The following is a 27,406-nucleotide window of genomic DNA, read 5'->3' on the forward strand; positions in this document are numbered from 1 at the left end:
CCTTTTCACCTTCTACAATGCGATGCAAGCACACACTACAGTGCACGGGCCTAAACAAAGGTGCATGTGCATACACAGTCAAGTCAGTCAAGGCTGACTAGCTTTTGGCACAACAACAACTTTGGACAAGACAGCATCATTAGAACAGAGGAGCTGCATAATGTATGCTCCTTCAGACTGAGGGTTCTGACTTCCTGTCAGCTTGAGTATAAAGAGCTACCCATGTACAAAGTAATATAAGAAACAGGAGGGGAGGGGTAGGGATACATGTAAATATGTTATTAAATACTGTGAACAGCTGTGGAGAGAATAAAAGGAGTTTCTACATGTTTTCATGGAAGATATCCAGACTTTTCTAGACTGTAATTTCCAGAGCTGTCTGCCAATTTCACTCATTTCACTACAAACAATGTATTGTGTCAACACAATGGGGATGGCGACACGTGCGCACGTAGCCGTCTTGCTCAGTTGTTTGGTTGTATGCTTGTGTTTAATTCACAGGAGAAAAATGTTTTTATGGTATGTAAACTGTATGATGACAGAGTAAGTTAACTGATCTTTAATATTATAATTTCACATGAAGAGCGACACAAGGCAGAAAACAATTTTACTGGAAGAAACCACAAACAGGAAGGACATAAATGATGAATGGATGGAGGAAGGGAGAAAAGAAATAAGAAAGGAAGGAAAAATTTTATGAAAAGGAAGGGGGTAAGGAATGAAAAAAGGAAGAGAAATGCAAGGACAGCAACAGTGAAAGGGTGCATGAAAGGTCATAAAGAAGGATGGGAGGAAGGACAAAGAAATTTTGTAGGACAGAAAAACTGGAGGAAGACATGGTAGCACAAAAGAAAGAAAGGAGTTGGAATAAAAATAAGCGAAAAAGTAAAGCACTGGAAAGGGCACTAAGGACAAGGAGTGAATGATGGAAGGAAGGACTCATGGAAAAAATGAAAAAGTAACAAAGAAGGAAAGAATGAAAAAGTAGAATGAAAAAAAGAATAAGTGAAGAAAAAAAAGAAGGGCAAAATGAAGGAATTGAGAAAAGAACAAGGAAGAAGCTTGGAAGTAAGGACACAAGGGAAGAAGTGGGGGAAGAGGGAGGGCAAAGGAAAAAGGCAAAAGGGACCAAAGAAGGCCAGTGGAAAGCATATTGCAAGCAAGGAAGAACACCAGGAATGAATCAGTGAAGTAAAGAGACTAGAACGAAAGTGAGTAAGGGCAGGAGGAGGTAAGAAAGAACAAAACATAAGGCGAAAAGGGAAGGACACGGGGACAAAAGGATGAAAATACACTAGGAAGTAAATAGAGAAAACCACAAGAAAAGGTAGGAGGAAAGAATTAAAGGCAAGAAATAAAGTTAAAAAAAGAAGCACGCAATAGTTAAAGGATACAAGAATGGAAGAGTTGCAGGGTACAAGTAAAGAAAGGTGGGTACAAAGAATGCACTTGTGGAAGAAAACAAGTAAAAAACGATGAAAGATACTACATACTGGAATAAGAGATACAGACCTTTTTTTTTTATCTTTTTCTGTAAATATGTAGATTCGGAAAATTTCTAAGTACAATTCCAAATTTTCCGACAGGAACTAGAAAATTTGAGGACTACATCTGTCTTCTGACAGAAGACAGATGAAGAGCTGTAAAGAGAAAAGCTATGGCAAAGGAAAAGGTTGGATGAATAGGTGAATAAAGTGGAGTAAAGAGAAAAGAAAGTGTTTTAATTAGTGACCCCAGAGAGTCTGAGTGCAGACACTCGGCGCTCAGAACAACGGCATGGAGGAGGAGAGAAGACAGACTTTAATTGGCCTCCTCTTCTCATGGAGCAGCAAGAGAGAAGAATGAGGGGCAGAATGTGGCTCGAGCAGAAGGTTCAGGTCCGTCAGTGGGAGTCTTTATAGAGGGGTGACAGACCGGAGGAGAGAGGAAGAGGAGTGCTGGGGCTCACTGAAGAGGAACATGGGAGGGAAGACGAGCGCAGAGTTGGAGGGGGGGGGGAGAGAGAGGTGGAGGTGGCGGTGCACAGCAGATCGCTCTTAAGTTAAGTAGGCGAACAAAAAAAGAGAGCAAAAGAATGAGTGCGGAAAAATGAGTACAGAGCAGCAGTAGGAAGAGTTGCTGGGAGTAACCGATGAAAGCAGAAGTGGAGCGGATAGATGTGAAAGGAAGCAGGAGTCTGAGATGGTCCAGTACATTTACAGTGCATCAAAGATGGATGGAGCAATGAGAGGAGAAATGACATGAGACTCTCTGGGACCATGACTAAAAAAGCTGAAAGAGATGAAGGTGTTCCCCTCCTGAAACTTGTGTGAATCGCTCAGTAGAATCATGGAGCAGAAGGGCCATCATGTAAGCTTGCTTTAGAGTCAGACATGTTCACGAGTCATTTTTCTCAAATCCATGTCAAGCTCCCAGAGAGACTAGGTCTCTGAAATGAAATCAGCATTGTTTCATTAAAGGCATACCTCCTTACAGTACATTGCTGCACCTTATGGAAACAAACATTATGCTGTGACCCAATTAACTTATTAATATTTCATACCTTTATCTTTTGTACAACCTTATGTCAAACATTTTTAACTATTAACATTCAATAAAACACAGAAATAGAACCAGTCATTTATTTTAATAAATCAAACAGCCAGTTCTTTTATTTTGAAGAATCAGATACAACTGATTGTAATAATACTAACATTCCATAACGAGAATAAAATGTTTAATATGAGAGAAACAGATTCTTTAAAAGATTACAGTCCCACACTCTGAGCTGCTATCAGGTCTCATGGCTGTTGAAAGATTTGCATTATGTTACTTTATGTTTGTACTTTAGTCTGTCAGAGATACGAGTACCCCATCTCTCATGTGTAGTTCGATTATGACTGGTAAAAATAACACATCATCTTCTGCAAACATAATTTTCTGCGTCTCTTGAAAACATTTCCAAAGCGATTAGATTGCATGTGTTGGTCAGTTAACTGATATAAAGAGGAATTTGTAGGAGTTGTGTTGGATAAGTTTAATGTTTTTTTTTTTTTTTTTTGTGATACTTATTTGCAGTAAGATTAAGTTTCTTATGCGAAGCAATATCTTTCCCACTTTGAACACCCTGACATATACAGCATCACGCCTCGGCTCTAATGTGTGTTAAAGTGTGTGTGTGTGTTTGGGATGAGTGAGATCCCAGAGTCGAGCCCTACAGAGGCTACTTCCTGCGACCATGTGGAAATTGATGATCCATCAAAAAAGACAGGACCCAATCGATCAGGATTCCTCGCTCAGGACCCATAAAAGCGACTTTGCCTGGTCAATACCCCTTCTGACTGTGTGTGTGTGTGTGCGTGCGTGTGTATGCGTGTGTGTCCGCGTGTAGTGGTCGACTGCTGTCCAATAACTCTATTACCTGTCTGCACTAATTACAGGACAAAAGGCGCTTGATTTTTGTGGCAAGAGGAACAGAAAAACATGGAAGCCAGGGTAGACACACACTCTGGTGCATAAACACAAAGACAATCTTTTTCTCTTCTTACCACCTGTGGAGCTTTTTAAGACACCTCAGGCAGAGAAAGGTTTCCTGTTGAACTGTGGGTGTGTGTGTGTGTGTGTGCATTCAATAAGAGGCCCGTGCTGTGTCAATATGCTGCACTCTCTGCTATACATGTCACTCACTTCAAGATTTCCTCTTCAGGTTCTCCTCTCTCCCACCCCTCACCTAAAAACCGCTCTGAATCTCCCTCTCACTCTCTTCCTCCTCCCTGCTCCGTCTACTCCCTCATCTCTCCCCCCAACCACCACTTTGGGTGACATGCACTCATTCTCCATCTGTTGCTTTCAGAGACTGCACATTCTTATATTACCTGACCCCCTACCTCCCACAAGCCTCCACCCTCAGCCCGCGCCATATGCACGCCAGCAATTACAGAGTCGGTGTGTGCTGTACTCATGTCAACCTGTCATCCCTCTCTTTCCTCTCTCTTCCCTTTCCTTCCTTCCTTCTTTCCTCTTCCTCCTCTCTGGACCTGATAGGCCTGGGAACGCCCTAATTACACTCAGCATCCTCCTCCTCCTGGCAGACTCCAAGCGACACAGCGGTGACAGCAGAGGGGCATCATGGGAGAAGCTTTGAGAGGCCACTGGTTTCAGGGAGGGGCGTGCTGGTGCAGCCTGGCAGAGGGAGAATCCTCTGGATGTGGCAAAGAGAACTGGTTACGTGCAGTTTGCCAGAGCAAAGGCAGAGGGGTAAAATAGAAACTCACACAAACACCGCAGGACACACTTCTTCCCTTCTGCCACTGCACTGAAGCTCACGGTTGATAAGGAGCTGAAGCCAGAATAACAAGCTTGGGTCTTCAGTAGAAATGCCAACATTTATCCCTTAATAATCACTGAACACTGCAATACAAATCCAGGAACTCCACAAAGCCAATATCCTGCAGATGTGTCCATGTTGCTGTGCGGCACACACACACACGGCCATGAGTGTGTGTGTGCAGTTTTAATGAAATGCAGGGGGATGACTGTGGCAGAGACCTTTGATCCTTTAATATGAGAGAATAATTAAAGGAGCAACAATCTTGCAACACAGCCCCAGGAATACAGAACAGATCCTCAACTCTGCACAGCAGCTGCATATGCCCCAATACACAGCACATAAATATCTGGGAGAAAAAAAAAAATCATACTACAATAAAAATGCTGAAAAACACAATTACACTTCCTGCCATTATGACTGAAAGCATGCGATCGTTTTAGTACACTTCCTATTAGCTATGTGACTGGTCTCTGGCTCCTTTCAGCGATAGTAGGAGGCCAGAAAGCTTGGTTGAGTCGCAGTCTTCTGTGGTCAGTCGCAGCAGGGCGACCGCTAACTCTGCTTACTACGCTGGCTGGGCACAGCGCTCTGTGGTCGTACTGCCTTGGCTGGATGAACTACCAACTCTGTGGTGGGTCCTAAAACAACACTTGTAGTCTCATGGGTGGATCCGTGTGCTCCCTTTAATATTTGGAGTTGGGTTTTAGTTCTACACTCCTTTTACTGGAAACAAATGAAGATCACCATGTAAAAGAGGAATCAACGAAAGGTGAGGCATTAATCTCGGAAAACAAAACAAGGCTATTGTTAAAGGCATCAGTATTTTTGACGTGGCGTTGATTAATCCCACGTGTCATCATAAAAAAAAAAAACATGTCAAACCTGCATTAACAATAACATCTCAGCTCATTCAAAAGAGTTTGTTTGGTGAGTTCACGGCTAGCTAATCTGTGGAAACCAGTGGAACCAGAGGCACATTTTTACTGGTTAATTATTCATTGAAGTCAAAAGAAGATTCTCACGGTGTGTTTATTTTTAGCTAAAAAGAAACAAAAAGTATGACTGACTATACTTTTTCTGTTCTACTCCTAATAGTTTAAAACAAGTATGGTTATATGAAAGTGTGGGTGCCATGCGTGCAGTAGATTGTCTGATTTACTAAAAGAAGCTGAAACGAAGCAGATACACACAAAGAAAACCTTTTCAAAGAAATTATTGGTGTTGAAATATGTTTTGTCAAAAATACATAGTTTACTTTGTTTACTGTAAATGAATGTGGTTGTGTGACTAGAAGGACTATTTTTAATAATGGAGGCCACTTTTGAACATTTTTGTTTGATTAGGGGTCTTAATCACCAATAGTTCAAAAAGAGCCAGCTAATCCCAACAGGGGGCCAAATTTACATTCAATAAAAATAAATTCTAGTATAAAATATCCAGCGAGAAAAATCTACAGTTACATTTCATATTTACAAATTTTAGAATTAAATTTTTTTTTTTTTTACAGTTATCTTCACAAATGATGTAAATACATTACCAAACAAAAAACTGAGGAAATAAATAACAATTCATGGATGTAAAATGAGGGTCAACATTAATTAAGCTAATTGACGCTGACCCGGTTAATTCTTAGTAGTGTTTGTTTACTTTAATCAGTGAGATTAGCTGAGTGAGCGCAGTTAGGGTTACTAGTTTGTGCAGCAAATGAGTTTATGGCTTGAAAGCTGAAAAGTTTGGAAACTATTACTGAATTCTGGCAGAGCATAAGCAGTCCTATTAGCCAAATCGTTAGCAGTCAAGTGTGGAGATGAGCCGATGGTAAAAGGAACCATACAAAGAAAAAACAAAAAAATGTTTTAACTTTTTGTTAGCTACTCATTTGGGATGGCAGAGTAGCTTTTGCAGGTTGAGCCATCAACATATTCTCCCATGACTCATGGCTTTCCAATTAGTGCTGCTCATTATTTTTATCCCCATCATCATGATAGTTCCAGAGTAGAGTCAGCACATGCTCACATTTCACAAAGTTTGAGTGCTGAACGCTATACAGCAACTCAGTCTGGTAGTTTGGCTTGAATTTTACTGAGATGTCTTGAAGAAAAAAAATAAATAAAAATTGGTAGCAGATTTTTGAGGCTACCACCATCAGTTACCCAATATTTTTTTTAAAAAGGAGAGATTTATTCAATAGATTCATAACACCCAGGGGGATATGCTTCAAGTGTTTGTTTATGGTGACTTCTACGGTTATGGTTTACAACAAACCATAACCATAGCCCAAACTTTTAGATTATATATATAAAAATTAAACTTGTGTTATGGTCTTGTAGTGGCTAACACAATCATGAGGAAGACTGCTGACATGGCTGTTTTCCAGTCACTGACATCCTTCACAACCACATAAAGGCCTGGTAAAAGAAATGTACCCATTCCAGTCTCACCGGTCCTTCCTTTGATGATATCTACACTCCAAATCTCATAGGTTTGACCGGTCAAAATGACTGCACCATAACACCTTTTTGTGACTGAAGAGAAAAACAGGCGCAGCAACATTGAGCAGCTGTTACTTCCAGACGTGGGAAGCCTTTTGTGGGGACAGCAACATTTTCACAATCAGAAATAACTGAGAGGAGGTGTGAGAGAGCTCCTGGTAAAATGAGCCTAAAGATAAAGGAAGAAGGAGAAAGTCGGCAGTTCATCAAAGAGAGAATAGTGCTTCCTTCAGGTCGGCGAAACTTCCTCTTACTCCACAGGCTTACCCGAGTTCAGAGCCCGAAAAAGACAAGTGGAATTGAACAAGTCAGAAAAAGTGGAAAACAGGCTTCATTTGCTTTATACTCCAGGAGATTAAAGCACTGAAACATTTCCCTCACCGTCTCGTTCTTCCTACATGTACACACACTCATTCTCCACATGGGTGAAAAGCACAACAAAATGAGGACAAGCCCACCCTCCTACCACCCAAATCACCTAGCTGTGCCCCCCTTCCTTCAACACGACGCTATGCTGTGTCCAAAGCCTAGAACCTAGTGTTGTGTCTATTATGATCCTTACTCCCCTCTACGAAGACAAACAAGGATGTCGCCTCCCAATCCACGACCATCTGTGCCCTCCACCCCCCCCACTATCTCGCCTTTCCAGCTGGCTCAAAAGAAAAAATCTTTTGTAAGCCCCTCTTTCCACCTAACATCCAATGTACAGACTCCGCCTCTAGGGACCCAAATCGGGGACAAACACATGATCAACACCTCATCAGAGAAAGGAATGAGGAAAAGTGCTTATCTACACTTTCCTGTTTTGAATGTGACTGCAGGAGAGTGTGTGCATGTTTGTGTGAGCTTCGTTGGTTCCTTCAGGGCCAGCAGGATGCGTTTCTGTGCTTCGGACCACAGACCCTTTGCTTTTATTTCCTGGACTCGAGTGACTCGAAAGACTTGAATGGTTGGTATGTGAACTTTGGAACATGTCCCACTGTCTCCCGTCTCCAGCTGTATGTCGTTTCCTTTCTGCGTCTAAGCACTCGCATTATCCTGCATTCACATGTGCAGAGCCTATACCTCTTCTCTATCATCAAACAAAATTTTTTCGTCCTCAAAACAATATCGGCACATTTCAATCAGTTCTGCAATACATGCTGAGTGAAATGGGTTTGGGTTTACAATGCCCTGCATAAGGCTTTTGCGGTTGGACTGCACATGCACAAACACAAAGCAGTGCATCACTGTGAATAGTAGGGAAATTGATACGTCGTACTTTCATAAATTAAAATCTGAAAAGTGTGGTGCACATTTGGATCTGCATCCCCGAATGCATTCTTGGTAGAACCACTAGTTAAAGTCTCGCCTGAAACGTTCATTGGAGATCGGCACCAGCAAATCTGCCGACCCCACTAGGGACAAGGGTATTAGAAAATGGATGGATGGATGTTTATAAATTACTCAACAGCAACAGTGACACCCCCTACAACATAAATGTATCTTAAGAATTTCTTGATGTGACGGCGTTGCTGTTCATAACGCGAGAGACAAGAAAACAAGTCGTTCAAGTAAAGCGTCCGATAGCTCTGGAATGGCTGTAAGAAATTACCCATTCATGTAAAGTTGATTACATCTCCAGTTTGAGCAACAATTATAAAATTTAAAACAACTGATAATATTGTTGAAAGCCGAGTAGTGACCTAAGTTCATCTCTCCAACAAGCAGAGTGAAAAAATGGTGAAGAAGGTAAAGAAAAAAATCTCTGGTAGAAAAATGCTGAAAATTTTCAACTGCTTTAAAATTGATTGAAAAAATAAGAAACATATTTACTTCAAGGCTTTTCACTCATAGTTTCCAGGTGTGCCAATAAATGCGGAGGACAGTATACATACATCAACTCAATAAAATGACTGGTTGCACTTTCCTATCCCTGCAGGATCAATTAAATGACCAGAAGACACCAGCCAGTCACACCACTCCTTATTCAAACTGTGTGGATCAGCAGGCTGTCTCGACCCACATTCCCCACCAATTTACAGAAACAGATGGGGATGAAAGCATGCAGATATATAGATGCACCTGCTGTTTGAGGCCTAAAGGAATCCCAGCCTCAAGTAAAGACAGACCCTATTTTCTGCCTGTTACGGCGAAGGTCCGCTCAGCCGGCATGTGTGCGGATTCTGCGGGACTCAGCAGCACCACAGGACGGGTAGTTACGGCCGACAGAGCTGAGGAGAATTGGTCGATTTAGGCCCAGAGGACCAACGTGTATGGAAACCAATTCATCTGAGTCATTTTGTTGCAGCTTTAGGTCGGCAGAAGCTATCATCTCATCCTGTGGCAGAGCTCCCTCATGCATAGGCACCGCTGTCCCCGTCTGGCCTAGTCTAATCCTCAAAAAAAAAAAAATAAAAAATAAAAATAAAGCCTTTCTGTAACTTTTCAAGGAGGTATGAAATTACTGCCCCCAACATTCAGTGAATGGACTAGAGTGCAAGAGGATTTAGCACTTCTCTGAAGAAAAGAGGTGCATGGCAAAATGTTGCCTCACCATGCCCGTCAGCACTGCGGCAGCGTGGAGCTTCGAGTGTGGATGGCCCCACTTTAAAAAGGGAGAGAAGAGTGATGGGGAAGTCGTGAGCGGCACAAGAATTGTACAAGGGCGAAAGCAAAGTGCTCGTTCGGCAAGGAGTGTACAAGGGGCTAAATAAGGTCAGATGTGCCGTTGCCAGGACAACGGCCAATCCGTAGCTGGGACTGGTGCCAAGCCAGTGCCCCACCCATCCATCCATCGTTTGCTCCTTTCGTCTTTTTCCCCTGCATCACGTATGTTGGACAGCCTAAACCTCAGAGTAATGAGTGCTCTCCATGTTTTCAGCGACCTAAATGGAGCTGCTGTGTAAATACACTGCTGATTTGTGTAGGTGCCTGGCTCGTATGCATAAACTTGAACACAGCAGCGGTAGCTCACCGCTCAGACTTTGATAGGGCCAACCTATAAGACGGGAAGGGGATCTTACTGTGACAGCTATGATAGGTGGCTTCAGACCAGGGATTCAAACTATTTATAAAATCCATCAAACAGCTTTTTCTGCAAAGTGACAGGCAACCTGATCCACTGCGTCAACATCATTTGTCTTATGCATATGTGCTACCATAGTTTATGGTGATGTATGTAGATCTCAGAGCCTGCAGACAAATTAATGTTAACTTTAAGGAGGAGAGCACGGATTTTGAGAAGTCCCTTCATTTAATCTTCCACTGCAATGAATGGCACAAAAGGAAAAAAAAAACAAAACAAAAAAAAAACAACAGTGGAAATTTTAATAACACATTACAGAGAACTGACTTTATTTAAAATACAACAAAACTGAATTTTCAGAAATACCTAAACTGTCCCAGGCGAGCAGAAACATCAAATGAACATTTGGATAGTTAGTTTCTGTTCTTCTAAACACATTTTATTTATTAAAAGGAAAAAAGCCATCTCTATCAACCAGGCTCCATGATAGAAAGTAATTGAAGTATTTATGACACCTGGCAATGAATCGGAAGAACTGCTCATTATGGAATTACAGCAACGTTGGATTGTTTCAAGCAATCTGATAATAGTCCACTCAAAAACAGTTGAGACATGTGAATCATTGTTTGACTGCATAACCCAAGCGTTTTTAATCTTATGGTTAGAACTGATGCCTAAAGACGATCCACCAGGAGTTTTTGCAGAAGCACAGAATTCATGGATCCATCAAACACAGAAAGTCAACCAGTTCCTAAAGCAGCAAAGCAGCCCCAGACCATCACACATCCACCTCCATGCTTAGTTACTGGAATTATGTTCTTTTCCTAAAGAAAAGTTTCACCACTCTTGCACATTTTCTCATAAAAGTGGCCATCAACTATTTAAACTTGTACTTTGCAAGGAAGATATGAAAGACAACTTTTTTTTTTTTTTTTTTACTTGTGCTTGGCACAATTTATGCAGGTAGCAACACAGCAGTTTCTTTGTTTTTTTCCTAGAGATGAGTTAAACATTGCCTTTAATTAAAAAAAAAGAGCAGTCTGACTGCATTCCATTTGGCCTTCCTGTTATCTATTGAAAGTCTTTTGCTCTCTCTCTCACAGCCTGAACAAAACACATTTAAGTTTCAACATGTAGAGAGAACAGGTACATTTTAAATATATTATTATAGACTTGTGCTTCTTCTGACATCTTACCAACACAGAACATGTACATTTTAAGCATGTTTTGCTTAGTAAGTGTCCACACCAAGAGGGTTGTTTTTTCCAGGGTCTAGTAGCAGCTAGGCAAGATCTATTCATTGATTAAAAAAAAAAAAAGAAGTTTAAAAAAAAAAAACTTTCCTCATCAGTTTGGGCTGATTACACTAAACTTATTTTTTTTTTAAAGAAGCACATTATTGCTGTGAGAATTTCTCAGGTTTATCTCTTATGAATAATCCTTTTAACATACGTACAATTTGTACTTTTTGGCACCATTAATTTTTCATCCCCTCCCTCTGGACATATATTCTATTAAGACATATATTCTACACTTTTAACTGCATTAACCTGGGCTGATCAGTGGCCCAAGTCTGTCAGCCCACCTGTTTAAGTAGGCTAAGAGGAACACAGAAACATAAAACCTTTAAAACACACACACACATACCCAGACAGTCACTACTTTGAAAAGGCCACTTGCAAAGCATATACACTCAGCCAATAAATCAGACCTGGCTTTGAAAATCCATCATTTTCAAACTAGGTCAGCCTACTGACGGTGAAACTTCTATCCAATTTGTGTATACCATTTTTTTTGTCTCGTTACCCACGACGTTAAGGTCGATGCTGTATAGGCAGCATACACTTGTCTTTGTAATCTCAGGTGAGCATTCCCCCTCGCTTTTCCCCGACTCAGATTTTGCTGTGGTTGTTCACCCAGGACTGGGTGGTTGGTGGGCTGGAGCTGTCCTGCCGCTTGTCAGTCAAACACACACACACACACACACATACAAAACATGTCTATGAGACATGCTCAAATACATCCAACTGGCCTGAATAATTGAAAGTGTGGGAGGGAGAAGAGAAGCGGAGGCCGCTGAAGAAGAGTTGAGGAGTGAATAGGGTAAGCTTGCCACTTTCAGTGCTTTAGTCTTGGTCAACTTACTTAAAAACTTCTATTTTTTGTTTTACTCCCCATCTACCTCAAGTCTCATTTCCTTCTCCAGTTTGTGTGCCTGCTCCATACCACCCTCTCTTTCCACCTCCCTCCCCTCAGTCTCTCTCTCTCTGTTTATCTAAGCACTTTCACGGTCACTGCCTTAGAATCCCAGGAGTCTAAACTGCCTGCTTCCCCTCTCCCACCCTCTTCGCAGCGGATCCATGGTCTCCATCTTTTTCCATCACATCGGTTGAGAGTCATATCGCTCTGTGTGTCGGGTGGATGGGGGCCTTCCACTTAATTCCCCTTCGAGGCATCCAACGTTCGCCTGTTCTAGTCACGCAGAGCTGTACCAACCCACACCTCGTGAATATGAACAGAAATCGAAAGGGGAGAGACAAAAACCAAAAGTTGTTCACTTAATCATTTTCTATTGTTTGGTTCTAGGAAAGTTAATAATTTTATATAAAAAACAAAACCGAACGATAACTTTAGTTTGAGGTGGTGCTTTAAAATACATTTCTGTTCCTTCTGGTTGGCCTGGCAGCTGCTGGTTTTCTTGGAAAGGCCAGTTGAGGCCAAAGTTCCACAACACGGATGAAAGGTTCAGACATAATAAGACGGGAAAGAGGAGGGGGCGACTGCTGGATGGATTTAGGAGTAGAAAGGAAGGAAGTGGTGAGGGTCATGAGGAGAGGTGCAGACAGGATTAACTGATTAATTTGGGATTAGAGATGACTGCTCAACGTTTTAGGTAATGAACCACAGTGACCTGAAACATTAAAAGATTACCACATAGGAGGTAAGGTATGTAAGACTGTTTTTTGCTCCAATTAATGACAAAAGGTCTGTTGTAAATCTGAGGCAAGCACTTAAAAAAAAAACTGTCTATAACTTTGTGTTTTCCAAACAAGTCCATCTGGAAATATGTTTTAAAACGTTAATGAGTGGAGATTTCATGACGAGGCTTTTGTCACTGAGTGTTTTAGAGGAACTCTCCATAAACATCAAGCGACCGCTCTGGTGTTTTGAGAAGGCCGCCACAAACAATGACTCCATTTGCAACTGAAGCAAGGAGATCAATGAGATTCATGAGTTCTCCTGCTGATTGGCAACGGGCTATTTTTCTCCATTTCCATTCAGCAAGAATAAAAAAAATGAATGCAAATCAACTTCTGCTCCGGATCCTGTCAGACTACAAATGACAGTTATCTGATTTGTTCTGATTAGTCTAAAATAGTTTCATGTTGTCAAAGGTCTCGCCTGATGCTTGTTAATTGATGAGATGCACAGCAGCGCTCCCAGTGTGTGTTCCCTTCTTAAAGGTTTCACTTGTAATTTTACTTTTGAGCTTGTGATGTAAAAAAAAAAAAAAAAAAAAAAAAAAAGCTGTCACTTTTAGACTAAATATATATTATTTTAAGTGTAGATGCCTATGGAATATCTAAGCACAGTTTAGATGGAATAATGAAATTTTTGTAAAACAAAAGAAAAAATCATCCAATCATTATGTGATCATGTCAAAATATCTTGTTACACATTTAATTTAACAATATCAAAAATCATGGCACCAATAAGAAAAGTAAAATGGTGGTAAATAATTATTAAAATTATTCCCTTGTAAAACTGTTGTCTATGGTTGTTTGTATGACATCAGAGAAAGTAGTGGGTGAAAACAACACAGAAAGAGCAAACAATGTCCGCTCAGAAATTGAGTAAAACAACTCAGTTTGCTGCATAATAGCCTAAAAATATTTAAATGGAAAAAGATCAAACAGGAATAAAAAAAAAAAAGATCACCAAGAGGCTTGGATCAAATTGTGCATTTTTTTTTTTTTTTAGTGAAAAGAAATATTTCACATCTTGATCTACCACAGCACCAACTTGAATCGGATTTCTTGCAAGCTTAAATGGGCTTCTGATACAGTCAGTCTCGTGTTCTTTTTTTCAAGTCATGTGACTCCACCACTTTGCAAGCCAGGAAAGCTCCGTCAGCTCTAAATGAAGTGTGGTTCCTCCTTGGGCTCTCCCCAGAGTCTGAGCAGCCACGTGTGTTCGCAGGCAGGCCGATGGTACTATTGGCATCACGTGCGCCTCTCGCTACGACACCTGTACGCAAGCCTGCGTCATGAACTAGGAGGTGGAGGAAGGGTTTCGCCCTCACTCCTTTACTCTGACGGTTACTGTAATGCTTTCCGACACCCCCTCTTCTCTCCTCTCAGCCTCTCCCATCCCTCCATCCCTGGGGGCCTTCCTTTGCCGTTTGGGGAGTTGAAATCTGTTGACTCTTTCTCCACCATCCTCTCCTTAACACATTCTTCATCTCTCACTTCCTCCACTGTGGGTCTAATGTTTTTACTTTCTCTAGGGGCTTAAAAATATGAGGCAGTGAGGCAGCATGTTATGTTCATTTGTGTGGTGTGTGTGTGTGTGTGTGGTACGGGTTCAAAACCAAAATGAGGCAAAAATGTGTGTGCTGCGCATCACTGTGGGCTGAAAGTAGGCTGTGTTGCATTGTACTTCTGGGAGGCAGAGCCAAAATATTAGCTTTTGTTCTACCACCAGAAGAAAAAAAAAATTCTAACATTTCCAGAAGTTTACTTTATGCTCTTGCAAAAATACAGTAGAATATACAAAAATTTACAATTGTTTTGACCATATTCAGGGTTCTCACAAATTTTACACTGTGAATTTATGGAAGATATTTCTATGTTGGTGCAAGATTTAAAAACAGAAACTGCAAAAATTTCTCGACAGATGGAAATTTTGTTTTTTTATTATAAATGACTAATAAAAGTACGACTAGAAGGAAAAATGGACAACTTGGATAGATGGACGAATGACATTTGGACAAAAAGCTGACTGCACGGTTGTGAGATTTGACAAGGTTAATGGGTGGGTAATAGAAACAGACAGCTGGAGAAAATAATATATAAAGAAAAAATAACATTTAGAGTTTAACACACTGATTTCCAAATTCTTGAGTATTTGTCATGACCTGGATAAATTCCTACTATTCCAGTCTACATATAAACCACTTTCTTGCAGGTTTAGTAGTATGCAAAGATTTTCTTCGGCAAAGTTTACTGCCACTAATGCATTTCCAGCAAACTCACTAAAGACGCTGTAGTGCAAAGTGTACAAAGCATGACGTGTGGTCAGACAACCAGATTTATGGGCAATGGAGGATGTAATGAGATCAAAATCAATAAGTGAAGTAAAAAGTGATGAGCTCTGCAGGTCAAAGAAGAACACTTCATGCAGATTTGCTTTTTTATTTTTGAAGCATTGCTGGCTTTTTCTTCCTTAAGGAGTGGAACCTAAAGATAACTTTATTTTAATTTACCTATATTTATCTTTTACTGTAAAATCCCAGGGCAGAATACATTACCATATTATGTCATTGCTCTCTGATACAGCAGGGACGAATTACCATTTTAAAAACTTTGTTTCAAACCTGCAACAACTTAACATTATACTGTTATGTATAAAATACTGTAATGCCTCTACATTTCCCAGGGCTTTTAATGTGATGCCAGAGAAAGTGATTGAGTTCTCCTGGCTTTACAAAGTGCACATAAAGTATAAGAGTGCTTCCTACCACACCTGTTCTGCAACTGATGGTCAGCTGACTGCAAAAAAAAAAAAAGGTCTCTTAAGACTTTATCTTATAAACACAAATTTGACTGTATGGGAACATTTTCACCTGTTAAAAGCATAGATAGCCATAATATGAAAATCGAAGGAGTGGCACCTATTTCTCTTACCAAAGTAATACAGTTTTAAATCTTCAGTTTGCGGTATAAAAGCTTCACGTCTGTGAGAAAGTTATAAAAATCAGATAATGTTGCACAATTAACATTTTTTTGTGAATCCCATGATATAGTGTTACTGATGTTTTTGTTTAACAGTACCATACTGTAAAAATCTAACACTTCATTCCTAGAAGTGCTACTTTGAATGTTAAGTTGAAATTTAAGTTAACGAAGGGCACTTGAAACCTCCTTTTTGTCAGTTGAAGAAACTTTTTGGCTCATAAGATCAAGAGCAGTAAAGGCCTATAATTCATCTTTAAAATGTTGCTTCTATTCTTCATGCAGGAGGCAATACTATGATCATGATCACAACAGACTTAGATAAACAAAATGCCTAATCTGAGAAAAAAAAAAAAAGGATTTATCACAAAAAAGAAACACAAGTTTCTGCTCCTTAGCACCTATCATCAGTGGAGGTATGATGTCTCTGTGTCCTTCCTGCAGTCAGAACCTTGTCTTGTACAATAATCCAGGCTCCTGCTACAGCCTTTTGCTCTGCCTGGCTCAATACTAATTCAATTTCTGTCTCTGGGAATTCCCAGGCTGCCTTTTTGGTAGGATTTCTGAGCTGAGTGCAAGAGGATTGTGCGAGGCTATGTGCACTTGAGTGCATTTCTGCGTGCACACGTGTGAGAGAAATTCTACAACCTTCGTGTTGGCTAAACAAGCGTCACATTGTTGTGTTTTATCCTGGATTAGATTGACAGTGTTTCCCACATTTCTTGTCTAAGCATTCTTTACCTCCCCCCCAGTTTAATTGCTGTTTTGTACCAAATATCTTTGTATCAAATGAGTCCACAGCTCGTTTGACACCAGTAACAGTGACAGCTCATTGTAAGCCATGAATGAATGAATACGTTCACGCTCTGGGTTCACCAGCAGCTCTCAAACCACCATAACCTCCCTCTTCACACGCACGAGGCACAGCATGCCGTCAGCAGCCATTTTGTGCCAAACAGGCTGCGCCGTGCCAACGGTGCGCCTCATTTCATTTCGCAGCTGTTCCGGCTCACTTGGAGACATTCACACGATGCAACTTATTACACGTTAATGCGCCCTAATATTGATGCATGTGTGTACACAGAGAAACAGGCGGACGTGGAGAGAGAAATTGGGAATGCGATGGGTCCATATGCAGTCTGGCGATAATGCGAGAAGGCGACGATAATATCTGGCTGGTAAATTGGTATCGATTGACTAAATATCCTGACCAGGGGGAGAGAGGCGGCCGTCCTTTCATGCCTCTACACCATGTCTGCTCGGAGCTGCACTGTGACTATCTGATCCATTTTAATACAGACGTCCTCACTGCCACCGGGCCTCCGCCTCAAACCTCATTTTCAATACAGTGTGCCCCGACTCTTCCCGTGCACAGGCATCTCAGTGATACCTTGAGCCGGAAAGATAATTTTTTTATTGTGCAACCGTTGTATTCGTGTTGCATGCATTCTGGGGTGTAATACATCACTTACCAGCAGAATGGAGGAATGCAGGTGACATACTGATGCGCACCACAGAGAGAAGCAAACATAATCATAGGCTGATATCAACTTATATCAAAGTTTTATGAGGTTTCTAAACTGCAAAAATCTTCAAACAAAATAAGGTGTAAGCTGTAAAAAGATGCCGGAAAATGTGAAATAGAGCCCCGAGTTCTTTCCAGCTATATGAAACAAGCAATCAAATGCTGCCACTCCCCCACTTGTTGCTGTGCACCACAGGTCAGCTGGTTAAAAGAAGGTCACCTGCATAATCACTGATTTACAAGAAAGAAATGCATCTTCAAATCTTTCATTTGAGAAAAAAGTGGTATGAGATCCACCATCAAGTCTTATGAGGGTAATATTATTTTAAACCTGTAGACAAGCTACAAGTAGTTGACTGTTAAGCAGCTGAATGAAAGCTGGCCACCTAAACAGACAGCTACACATTTAGTTGAAACTACTGTAAAGTTTTAGAGGGTGTTTGTAAAGGTGCAACCTGTTCAATCACGTTTTCATTTCACACAGACATATTCCAAGTATTTATTTATTTGATATGACTTGTGGCTAGTGAATATCCATACTTCAGTTTTCCAGCAAAAAGTCGTTCATACTCCCCACTAAAGAGGATGAGGCACAAGTTCAGTTCACAAAAAGCTGTATGCAAGCTCACTGGAAAGTTAAGGAGAAGGAAAAAAGATGGGACAGCAACAGAGAAAAGTGCAGCCTAGAGGTTTGTGAAGCAAAGTCCATTTAGTTTAGGGAACATTCACAGCTGGAACACTGCTTGTAATCACTCTGTGTTTAACAATCTATACAAGCATCACATTTTGAATTCATTTAGTGAAATAAGTCTTTTAAAAAAAATAATATTCTAACGTATTGAGATAAGCTGCAGGAGAAATATGCATGTCTATTTACCCAAATCAAAAACGTTTCAAAACAGTGCTGTGTTAAAAGTAAGACACTTGATGCTAGCAGCCGTTTTGATATTCTTGCTTAAAAAAAATAGCAACAAGTTGTACATTTTTACTTTAAGATTTTGTGTAAACAAAATAAACAGGGACATTTTCACTCAAGGGTCTCATACTGTGAGAATCTTATACCAGTATGTATCTCATACCTTATCAGTAGTAAGCAACAAGATTTAATGCACAATGCCCTTACTAAATGCCCCACATATACAGGTAGAGGCATCCAAAGGCAACAATTCACCTTTTCCTTGAACACTTAAGTCGCACCTAAAATCAACTAACAAGTGGAAACGAAACAATAACCCATTTAGATGAGAGGCCAGCGCAGTGATTGGTAAATGTTCTCACAGCCGTACACCGCTGGCTGGAAGAGGATTTTTCTCAGTAAAAGCCACTTTCACGGCTTGTTCTGAGGAGGAGAAAAGTTGGAAAACGTGAGAAAGGAGGATGATGAAAAAGATTGCAGCAGAATTTGAGTGTTTTTGATGCTTGGCAGGTACATTCAGAGACTGTAAAATTAATCACAGCTCCAACTATTTATCAAGGAAACAAAGACTCTCCCTTTTGCCCAAACGAGCAAGTGGCCCAAAAGCACACACACACTCTCTCTCTCCTACAAACACACCTCTGACGGAGCCATTGTTCCTCTCGAAACAAACTTCAGCCGACAACAATGCTACCAAATGTCAATTCTCAAGCTTTTACAAGCCGCTAAAAATCACTGCCCCGCATTGTTTCCTGACAGAGACGAAGCAGCTCAAGAGTGCACACAAAGCTTACTCTCTCAGAGATAATGCACTCAAATCCACAAACAAACAGACAAGGCATGCTTACAAAAGACAGACAAGGTACGCAAATGCATCTCTGAATCTACACAAGTCGCAGCCCAGCAGTTCCTCAGACAATGGAGAGAAACGAGGTAAAAAGGAAGAGAGAGACACTGATACAGCTACATAACAGATGAGGAGAGGAGGGGGGAGCGGAGGAGGGAAGAGAAATTGCTTTGTTAGCAGGACAGGGAATAAAGTGTAATTACCTCACTGTGGGTTTGTTGATTATAGTTCTGCCAGGTTCTCCATGTTAATCATTTACCAGGGGAAGACAGAGATTAGTAGAGACAGACACAGAGAAGGGAGATAGCAGACAGTATGAAAAATACTTTCACTTAAGCCCACCCGTGCAACAGAGAAGCGATGGATGCTCAATGACTGCTGCATGATTAAGCAGAAATATAAAAATAAAAGAATCTCCTCCTGCCGAGACAGGATTACAAACACCGTCTGCTTTCACTTCAGCAAATGGCACGTTTGTCTGCTGCTCGTGACACTGACCAGATCGGGATGTGGGTGTGCATGTGTGTGTGATGAAGGTGTGGTACGCAAGATGTGATTTACTTTGGTATTTAAAGCCGATCATTCATGAAGCGCACACAGAAAGAAACAACGCCTAAACACAGCCAAGATTACACGGGAGACTTACGAGGGCCTCTTTCAATAAAGATACAGAAAAACCAATACAACTATTCACCTCCTCACGCACTGTTTAAACATGCTCCACCGGCTCACAGCTCCAGATCGGAGTTTGTCTAAGGGATGAAGGATAGAGGCAGAAAGAAAGACGGAGCTCACGGGGAGTATCTGTTTAATGTTGTTTTTGGGTTTTTTTTACACTTTAAAGACTATGTACAAACTTGAAAAGTGGGTTGCCGGTTTCCCAGTGCGTTTAGTAATGTGATGGGAGAGCCAACAATGTTCACTGGCTAGCCCCTGGCAGGAGTAATTGGATGCATCTGATGGAGCATTGTCCTACAAAAAAATCTTTGCCATTTTGAAAGATCTTAAAACTGAAAGAAGCTTCTATAGTTGATTTTAAGATAATCTTTCACCTGAAAAGGTCCAACCAGCTTATCTTAAGTAATACCAACCTATACCAGTATCCCACCTCCATCCTCCTGACGTCAAACTTGAAGTGGTCAAGTCACTCAATTAGTCAAGGACCCATCTACTGTATCTGGTTCGTCAAGAGTCACTCTCATTTTTGACAAATAGGTCTTCTGATATTTCTTTGCTCAGTCTAGATACGTCAGCTTGATTTGTCTTGTCGAGTGGTGGTTGGGTTTCAGCCTTCCCCACCTTGGGCACGTCTCTGAGATCTGAACATCTTGTACTTCTAGGTACTGCAGGTAGTTCATACTGATGAAATATGGCAGAACTGGAAGATTATTCCTGGTAGATTCATGATTGATTCTCTTCAAATCCGCATCTTCAGTTCGTAATACATTTTTTGCGACCCTGTCAACTATTTGTAACAAAATGTGCAGCGGTTCTGTGATCACGTACATCTCTGCAATTTAAACAGAGCTGCATCCCAAAAAGACTCTCTTTTTTGGGTGTATTTCACTTAAAGAATAGAAGCTCTCTAATAATTATGTAGTCCTTGATATAAACAGATGCACATCTCCTGCAATCCATTTAGCGTTCAAGTTTATCCACTGGGAGTTGGATAAAAAGATTATATGGACAAAATACTCACTTGGCTATTAATGTGCCCTCTGACGTTGAGTCAGCCAGTAAAAGAAAAATATACTGACGTTTTGGAGGTTGAATATTAAAACCATGACTCTTTGTGACTTCAGTTATGAGGATCTTGGGGGATAGTAATAAAGTCACCTTTCAAGAAAAGCAGCAAACATTCAAAGAAGAAATGCAAAGAATAAAACAAAAAATGAAGTGAAAAAAAAAATCTTGTTTAAGCGGCTGCTGGAACAAGCTCACCTCTTTTGAGGAATCTAAGAATGAAAAGAACAGGAAAAAGGATAAGCCAAAGAATGAGGAATTGAAGTAGCTTATTTTTGGTTCAGATGAGGGTAACATTTGTTCTCATTACACATGTAATGAGAACAAATGTTACGCACATATACAACATCTCCAAAATCATATCTCGCTAGAGCAATTCAATAGGTGAAGTTTTGGGGCTTTGAGAAAACGTCCCGACAGATTCCTGAGTGGACTTTATTAGGATGAATGTAGGTCCAAAGATAAAATGAAAAAAGACACGGATGCATCAGCAAAATGGCTGGTCAAAGTGTTTGACTCAACAGGTGTTAAAGGACACTGAGGTGCTACAAGAGAAGTATGAATACTATTATAAAAGTGTTAGAGCTTCTTGCTCAGGAGAGAGGTAACAAATATTGCTCGCACTCACAAATACTCTGAGAAGTGTGGTTATGTAATTTTACTGACCTTTAACTGCTCCAGGAAGTATATAATAATTTCCCATCTAATAAGAGACTACTGCTCTAAAGGAGGCACAGCCGTAAAACCAAGTGCGATCGTAAACTCTCTTCATAAAAAGAAAAAAAGAAATCATAAAAGAGGGGGAACACTTGAGCACCACAAAGATAGAGGCCATGGTATCTGATCCCACAGCGTTGGCCGCTGACCCCCATCACTTCCATTTCAGAGCTCCATTTTTCAATCAGGAGGGTGCTAAATGTGCGCCCGTTAAAAGTGTTTTACTGAACCTTTGTTACAGGCATATTAGCAAGCAAAGGGCAGAGCGCCGAGGCTCCTCTGTCTCCACTCCACTGCCCCTGCTTCATTAAAACCATAAATCTAGATGTCGAAGGACCGGTGGCAGCGAGAGACCGTCTCCTGTCAACCACACTAAAGAGAGCATGTCCTCCAACAATCTACAGTAACCTAACATGATCTTATTTGGTAGCCTTTGTGTGTTCGGTCAGTGTTTTTTTTTGTGCAAAGATATTTTAAAGATTAGTCGGTGTGAACAAGTTATGCATTTCTCAAACTAAAGTCTGTTCTGTAAAGCACTATCTTTGAAGTGCTTTACACCAATCAAAGCTGCCATTATGTACCACAGACAAGTGCTTTACCCTTGACATATTGTAGCTTTGTATTAAAGAATTATCAAGTAATAAAGACTGAAAGCCCACCCCCATCATTGTTAAACTCTTGATCTGGCAGCATTTTGGGTAATCACTTGAAAGAAAAAAAAAAACATTGCCAGGAGACTGAGAAGATACGAATAATTTGTAAGCACTGTGGGAAAACAATGACTATCTGGTAGCTGCTGCACTCAGCTTGTTGTTGACAGAAAAAAAAACAGAAGAGTCTGTTCCTCAACATGCAAACAGACATCTTGCAATATTAAAATGCCACATTATTTCTAACAATGAAAAAAACATCATCTAGTTTTTGTATGCTCAGGTGATAAACGTGAGGATTTCTATGTTTTTAGGAACATAGAAATTTCATGTCTTACCATTATTAGCTACTAATAATGCCTGAGTTGACTTCTGCTTGTTCTCATTGCAAAGCTAGTAAGCAATTTTACTGTTTTTTTTTTAATAATAACCTTTCATTTAAAAAATGTTGAAATTGTACTGTCACAAAGGTAAATCTATTTTTGAAATCAATAATATCGCCAAATCCAATCAAATTGTAATTATGAGCCAATAATATGAGATAAGAAAGGCTTAATACACTGTTTCTATTTTTTAAGACTCAGTTATGCTTGAGTTGCCCTGTTTCGTTGCCAGATTCATCTAACAGTTAAAGAAGCAATAAATAGGTAAATGTGACAGTCTAGATAAAGTTTTTACAAAGAAATCTTTTGGACTCTAAGAATATTTTAAGTGGCTAACTGCTAATGCTGCTAATGTTAGCATTTGCTTTGTGACTTAATTTTAGCACTAAATGTAGGACTGTGCTTTGTGGTGATAATAGCACCACAAAGCACATGAAAAAAAGACATGAAAATGACTCATTTTTACATTAAACAGAAGTTTTTCCAGCATTTCAAGCTCAGATTTCTGAGATGTGCATACGAAGATAATGGCTACATGTTTAACACTCTGCATTGGTGTTTAAAAAAATATTTTTGATGTAACAATGAGGTTTTTTCTTTAGATGCCCTTTTATGTCGATGAGTCAAGGAGTAATTAATCAAGTGCTAATTACTCCTTGAAGGGCAGGCTGACAAACACGTTCACGTGTTTTAACGAAGCACTGGTTGCTTAACTATTTTTTTGTGGTTACATTTTAGATACTCAGTGCAAAAGGAAACATTGGCATGTGGGCGTAACAAAGGCTGACAGAACAGTGAGAATACCTCTACTGTTGACTACACACAACGCTAAAGTTAGCATGCACTTCATAACTTATTGTCAGTACTAAAATAAGCAGCGATTTTCACGTGAGGGATAAGATCTTGGAAAATAAAAATAATGAAAATGCTATAATGTTCTTCAATATTTCTTGTTACACTAAAGTCTACGCTTTAGTAGTAGTTGCTGTGATATTACACGCACCGATACTGCAATAATTACGATTCAATATTTTGATGAGTTCTACTTTCCACTTGGGACACCAAGCAGGTGGGACAGAATTTCTGCATTTATTTCAAGAAATGTTTGGCAGAAAGATGAATGCAAATCCAAAACTATTCTGTCCTGAATCAATATTTGGCTTGCTGTTTCCTCCACCATCTCCTGAGGGAAGTAAGACTGCAAAGCAACTACATGCTCTGCCATAGACACTGTGGAGCCTTGTGGTGACCAGATAATTAATTAACCGGATTGAATAATAAGGGATCAATCTGTTTATACATATTAGTTGAACAATGCTAAAAAAAAAAGTCTAATGAATGGCACACAAAAATAGATAATATTACTAAGACTACAAATATCCCAATACAAATCATTTAAACAACATTCTACTATTTTAACTAAAGTCCAAAAAAGTGAATATTTTGGAGCTTTGAATCCTACAGAGGCACAAAAGGCATGACACCCGTGTTCCTGTGCTCCTCTCCCCTCTGCCTCACTGCATTTACAGGCCTCAAGACAACCTGGCTGGCTGGCAGCTAATAGAAAATATGGGATGGGAAAATGACTGAAGCTCAACTAATCACACTGCCAATAACCATCACAGGACAGGAGGGAGTCGCGAGACATAAAGGAGGGGGGGGGGGAGGCACAGATTAAAAAAAATTAAATGGAGAGCAGGATGTAACAGGGGAACTAATGAAGAAGAAGAAGGGGAGGGAGAAGAGGAGAGGAGAGTGAGTCTAGGGGGTTCTGGACATCACTGCTCCACTGATAGCTTTGTGATTGGGTGGTGTTGCTGATGAGAGTGATTCTCTGCCACAGTGGGTCACCCTCCACCTGATGGCATTGTGATTATGTGCTGTGCAGCAGAGTGTGTGCGGCACCGTCGCCGACTGTGACCATTCATCCCCAAATCTCTGGGGGACATGAAGGGGTTTCCTAATCCTTGCAGAGTTCCTCCTAAAACATGTTTCTGTTGGATCCCAATTTGCGGTTCTGGGTTTTACTTGCCTGGGTAGAAACGCTGGCTGGCTCTAATACACAAGATAAGAACTGCAGCAATGACCAACAAGCCTCAGGAAAAAACTATTGGCTTGAGAATCATGTTTAGATCCTATGTATGCACATGAGCAAAAAAAAAATCCCAAAAAGATGTACACGGAAATTAGAGATGTAACAAAAATCTTAGTGTTTGGCAGAATTTGTACAAATAAAAAATTATGGCAGTATTTTTAGTCTGTAAATAAATCAACCAACAAAATGCACATTGACTGAAATTTAGGTAAATAAAAATCAGGTGAGTGACAAATATATACTTTGGGCCACAAAAAAAGAATAAGTTTTTTAATGCCTGAATTTTCTACTTTATTCATATAGAACTTTAGAACAAGTTGCGCTAAAATACTGCACAGTGAGAACTATAAAAAAATTTGTAGAACATGTAATTAATGTTTTATGCAACATTAATTTTTATTTAACCTTTCTTTTCCCCAGGGTAAATTAATATCAAAAGCCTGTTTTTTGAGGAAAGAGGACTTGTACCTATAAATAAAAATTGGCAGTCCAAATTTAAAAAGAAAAACAGAACTCCATGTTAGCCAGGAAAATGCAGATCAGTGCGGCCCTAACATTATATATTATAGTCATAATCTTGTACAGTAAAACATCTGAGAAATTCTGATTTATTGCAGCCACAGAAAACATTGTCATTTATATGCCTTGTGCATTTAATGAACATTTGACTACAAACATGAAAAGGAAATCTGCTTACATAGCTCTGCAGCTCTCTGCAAATATCTCTCAAATTACATTAAAGTCCTTTTAATCAGAGGTTAGAAACAATTTAGGAGTAGCACATTTTTTATTGAACTGCTGCTAAGAACAACATAGCGTAGCCCCAACTCTTACGAGGTGCTCCACATTGCCAGTCAGCTGACTAAAGAAAGGCTAAAAGACATTCCCTTTATTCTACAAGGAATTTATATTCATCAGTTTGGACACATGGAGTCTAGATTCATCTCTGCAGTCAGGGCTGACTCCAGCTACACCTCACACCTGGTGAATCTCCCGCAAACTCTTCTATGAGCTTTGCTCTAGAATACTCTAAAGGCTGCTTGACGCACCTTTTCACACCACAGTTTTTCCTTTCACTAAATTTTTGGATAGTATGCTTCTATGTCTTCTTGTGGGAAAATCAACAACTGTCTGTTTGACAACTGTAAAACCAGTCTCTCTCACAATTATGTTAGCCTTAAAAGTTTATTTACGTGTTGACTGTTTTTTGTTTCAATTGTAGCCATAATCCATACGTTTCCCGTAGTTCAAATCTTAGACACACATAAGAAGCCAAACCTATTGCTCAGGCACCTTTTGTGCTCCATACACTTGTGTATGGCCCTCTAAACAGACATGTTCTTTTGCTGGACATTTTCTCTCTTGTAGAAAGTGTAAGTGACCTTCTGCAAAAGCTGTGTTCATCCAAATGAAATAAATGTATGGGATATATTACTTCATGTACAATTTATCTGTGTAAAAACACTACTTTCATTTTCATTGTAAAGCGCCTCTATGTGGAGCGAGTCTCTGAACAAGCCTGTAAGACAATAGTTGACGTGTTTTTGAGTCTCTGCAAGTTTCACACCTCAAACTCCCAATTAGACCACCCTGGAACACCTGGATAAGCCTCACCGATGGCCCAATCAACCCATTACACGCATCTCTTCTCATCACCAAACCAATGCACAAAAGCACATAAGACAATAATGAACACCTAAGTCATGAGAAAGTCATAAGTGTCATTAATGACAACAAACATTTCAACAGAAACCCATATTTGAGACTCTGTTTAAACAGAATAATAAGTAACTGCAGAATGGTTATTATGAGGAAGATAAGAGGCTGCCTGGAGAAGGTGTGAGCAGATAACTGGGTCTTAGGTGAACCCAGTTTTCCACTGTATCAACTTTAGTTGTTTTTCTTTTTACTTTTACTCCAGCAGCCTTATAGCCTGAAGACTTCGAGCAATCATACCTGCTCTACACCCCCTCTTTAATTGAGCACACAAACACGCGATCTGCTGCATAGCTGAAATTCTTGAAAACAAACTAAGAGCTCTGAGTCATGCTCAAGGAGCTCAGATTGTTGTGCAACAGCGTGGCAGGATGAGTTCAGGCCGATCTGTTTGTTTTACACTCAGGCCCGGAGACTGAATCAGCCTGACAAGTCTCAGCTCTAACCCGGTCTGCTGCCGCTCGTGTCTGTCCTGGGGGGAAGCATCCCCGACTGTCCAATAAGGTTTCTCACCTTGTGTTCGTAGAGTTCCAGAAAACCACGTGTCTCTTCGCCACCACAGCGGAGATAATGTTGCGCAGGCAGGCCATCCTGGAGAGGTTGGTCTGCAGCCGGTTGGAAGTCAGGTTGGGAGACCTGACAGAAGAGGTGCGGTGATCAGCTGTTCTTGTTGCACATTAAAGTTTCACCAACTCATGCACACGGTGCCGCACTTTCGCTAGACCGGCCCCTGCTCTGGAATGGCATGATGTACCAGGAAGAACTCATTCAAATCGCGCAGGAAAAAATAAAAAAATTAAAAAATAAATCAAAACAAAAATCACAACAACAGAGGTTGAAGAAGGTGCGCCGCCCCCAAAACAGTGCTCCTGAGAGTTTACTCAAATCCAGAATTCTAGTTTAAAGCAGAAGTCTCTCTAAAAGAAGATGTCACCTGAGTTCAAAAAAGTTTTCTAATCAATTAAATCACATAGCCTGCCAACTGGTTTGGCAGCAACAGCCCGTACAGAGTAGAGAGGGCGGATGCACCGAGCTCAGGGCGGTGCCGGGCA

The 27,406-nt window shown here is 40.4% G+C and overlaps 1 protein-coding gene across 1 annotated transcript in view; it reads right to left on the bottom strand.

Annotated features, from left to right (window-relative positions):
* si:dkey-246i14.3 (ephrin A4) overlaps positions 1 to 27,368 on the bottom strand; it is a 43,979-nt gene extending 16,611 nt beyond the window's left edge. The window contains exon 1 of the mRNA XM_044116760.1: positions 26,868 to 27,368. Coding sequence (XP_043972695.1) covers positions 26,868 to 26,944 — 77 coding nt within the window. The 5' untranslated portion in view covers positions 26,945 to 27,368. The remainder of the gene's footprint in view (positions 1 to 26,867) is intronic.
* Positions 27,369 to 27,406: the final 38 nt, after the last annotated feature.

The sequence above is a fragment of the Gambusia affinis genome, linkage group LG05 (genome assembly GCF_019740435.1).
Source record: "Gambusia affinis linkage group LG05, SWU_Gaff_1.0, whole genome shotgun sequence".
NCBI lineage: Eukaryota > Metazoa > Chordata > Actinopteri > Cyprinodontiformes > Poeciliidae > Gambusia > Gambusia affinis.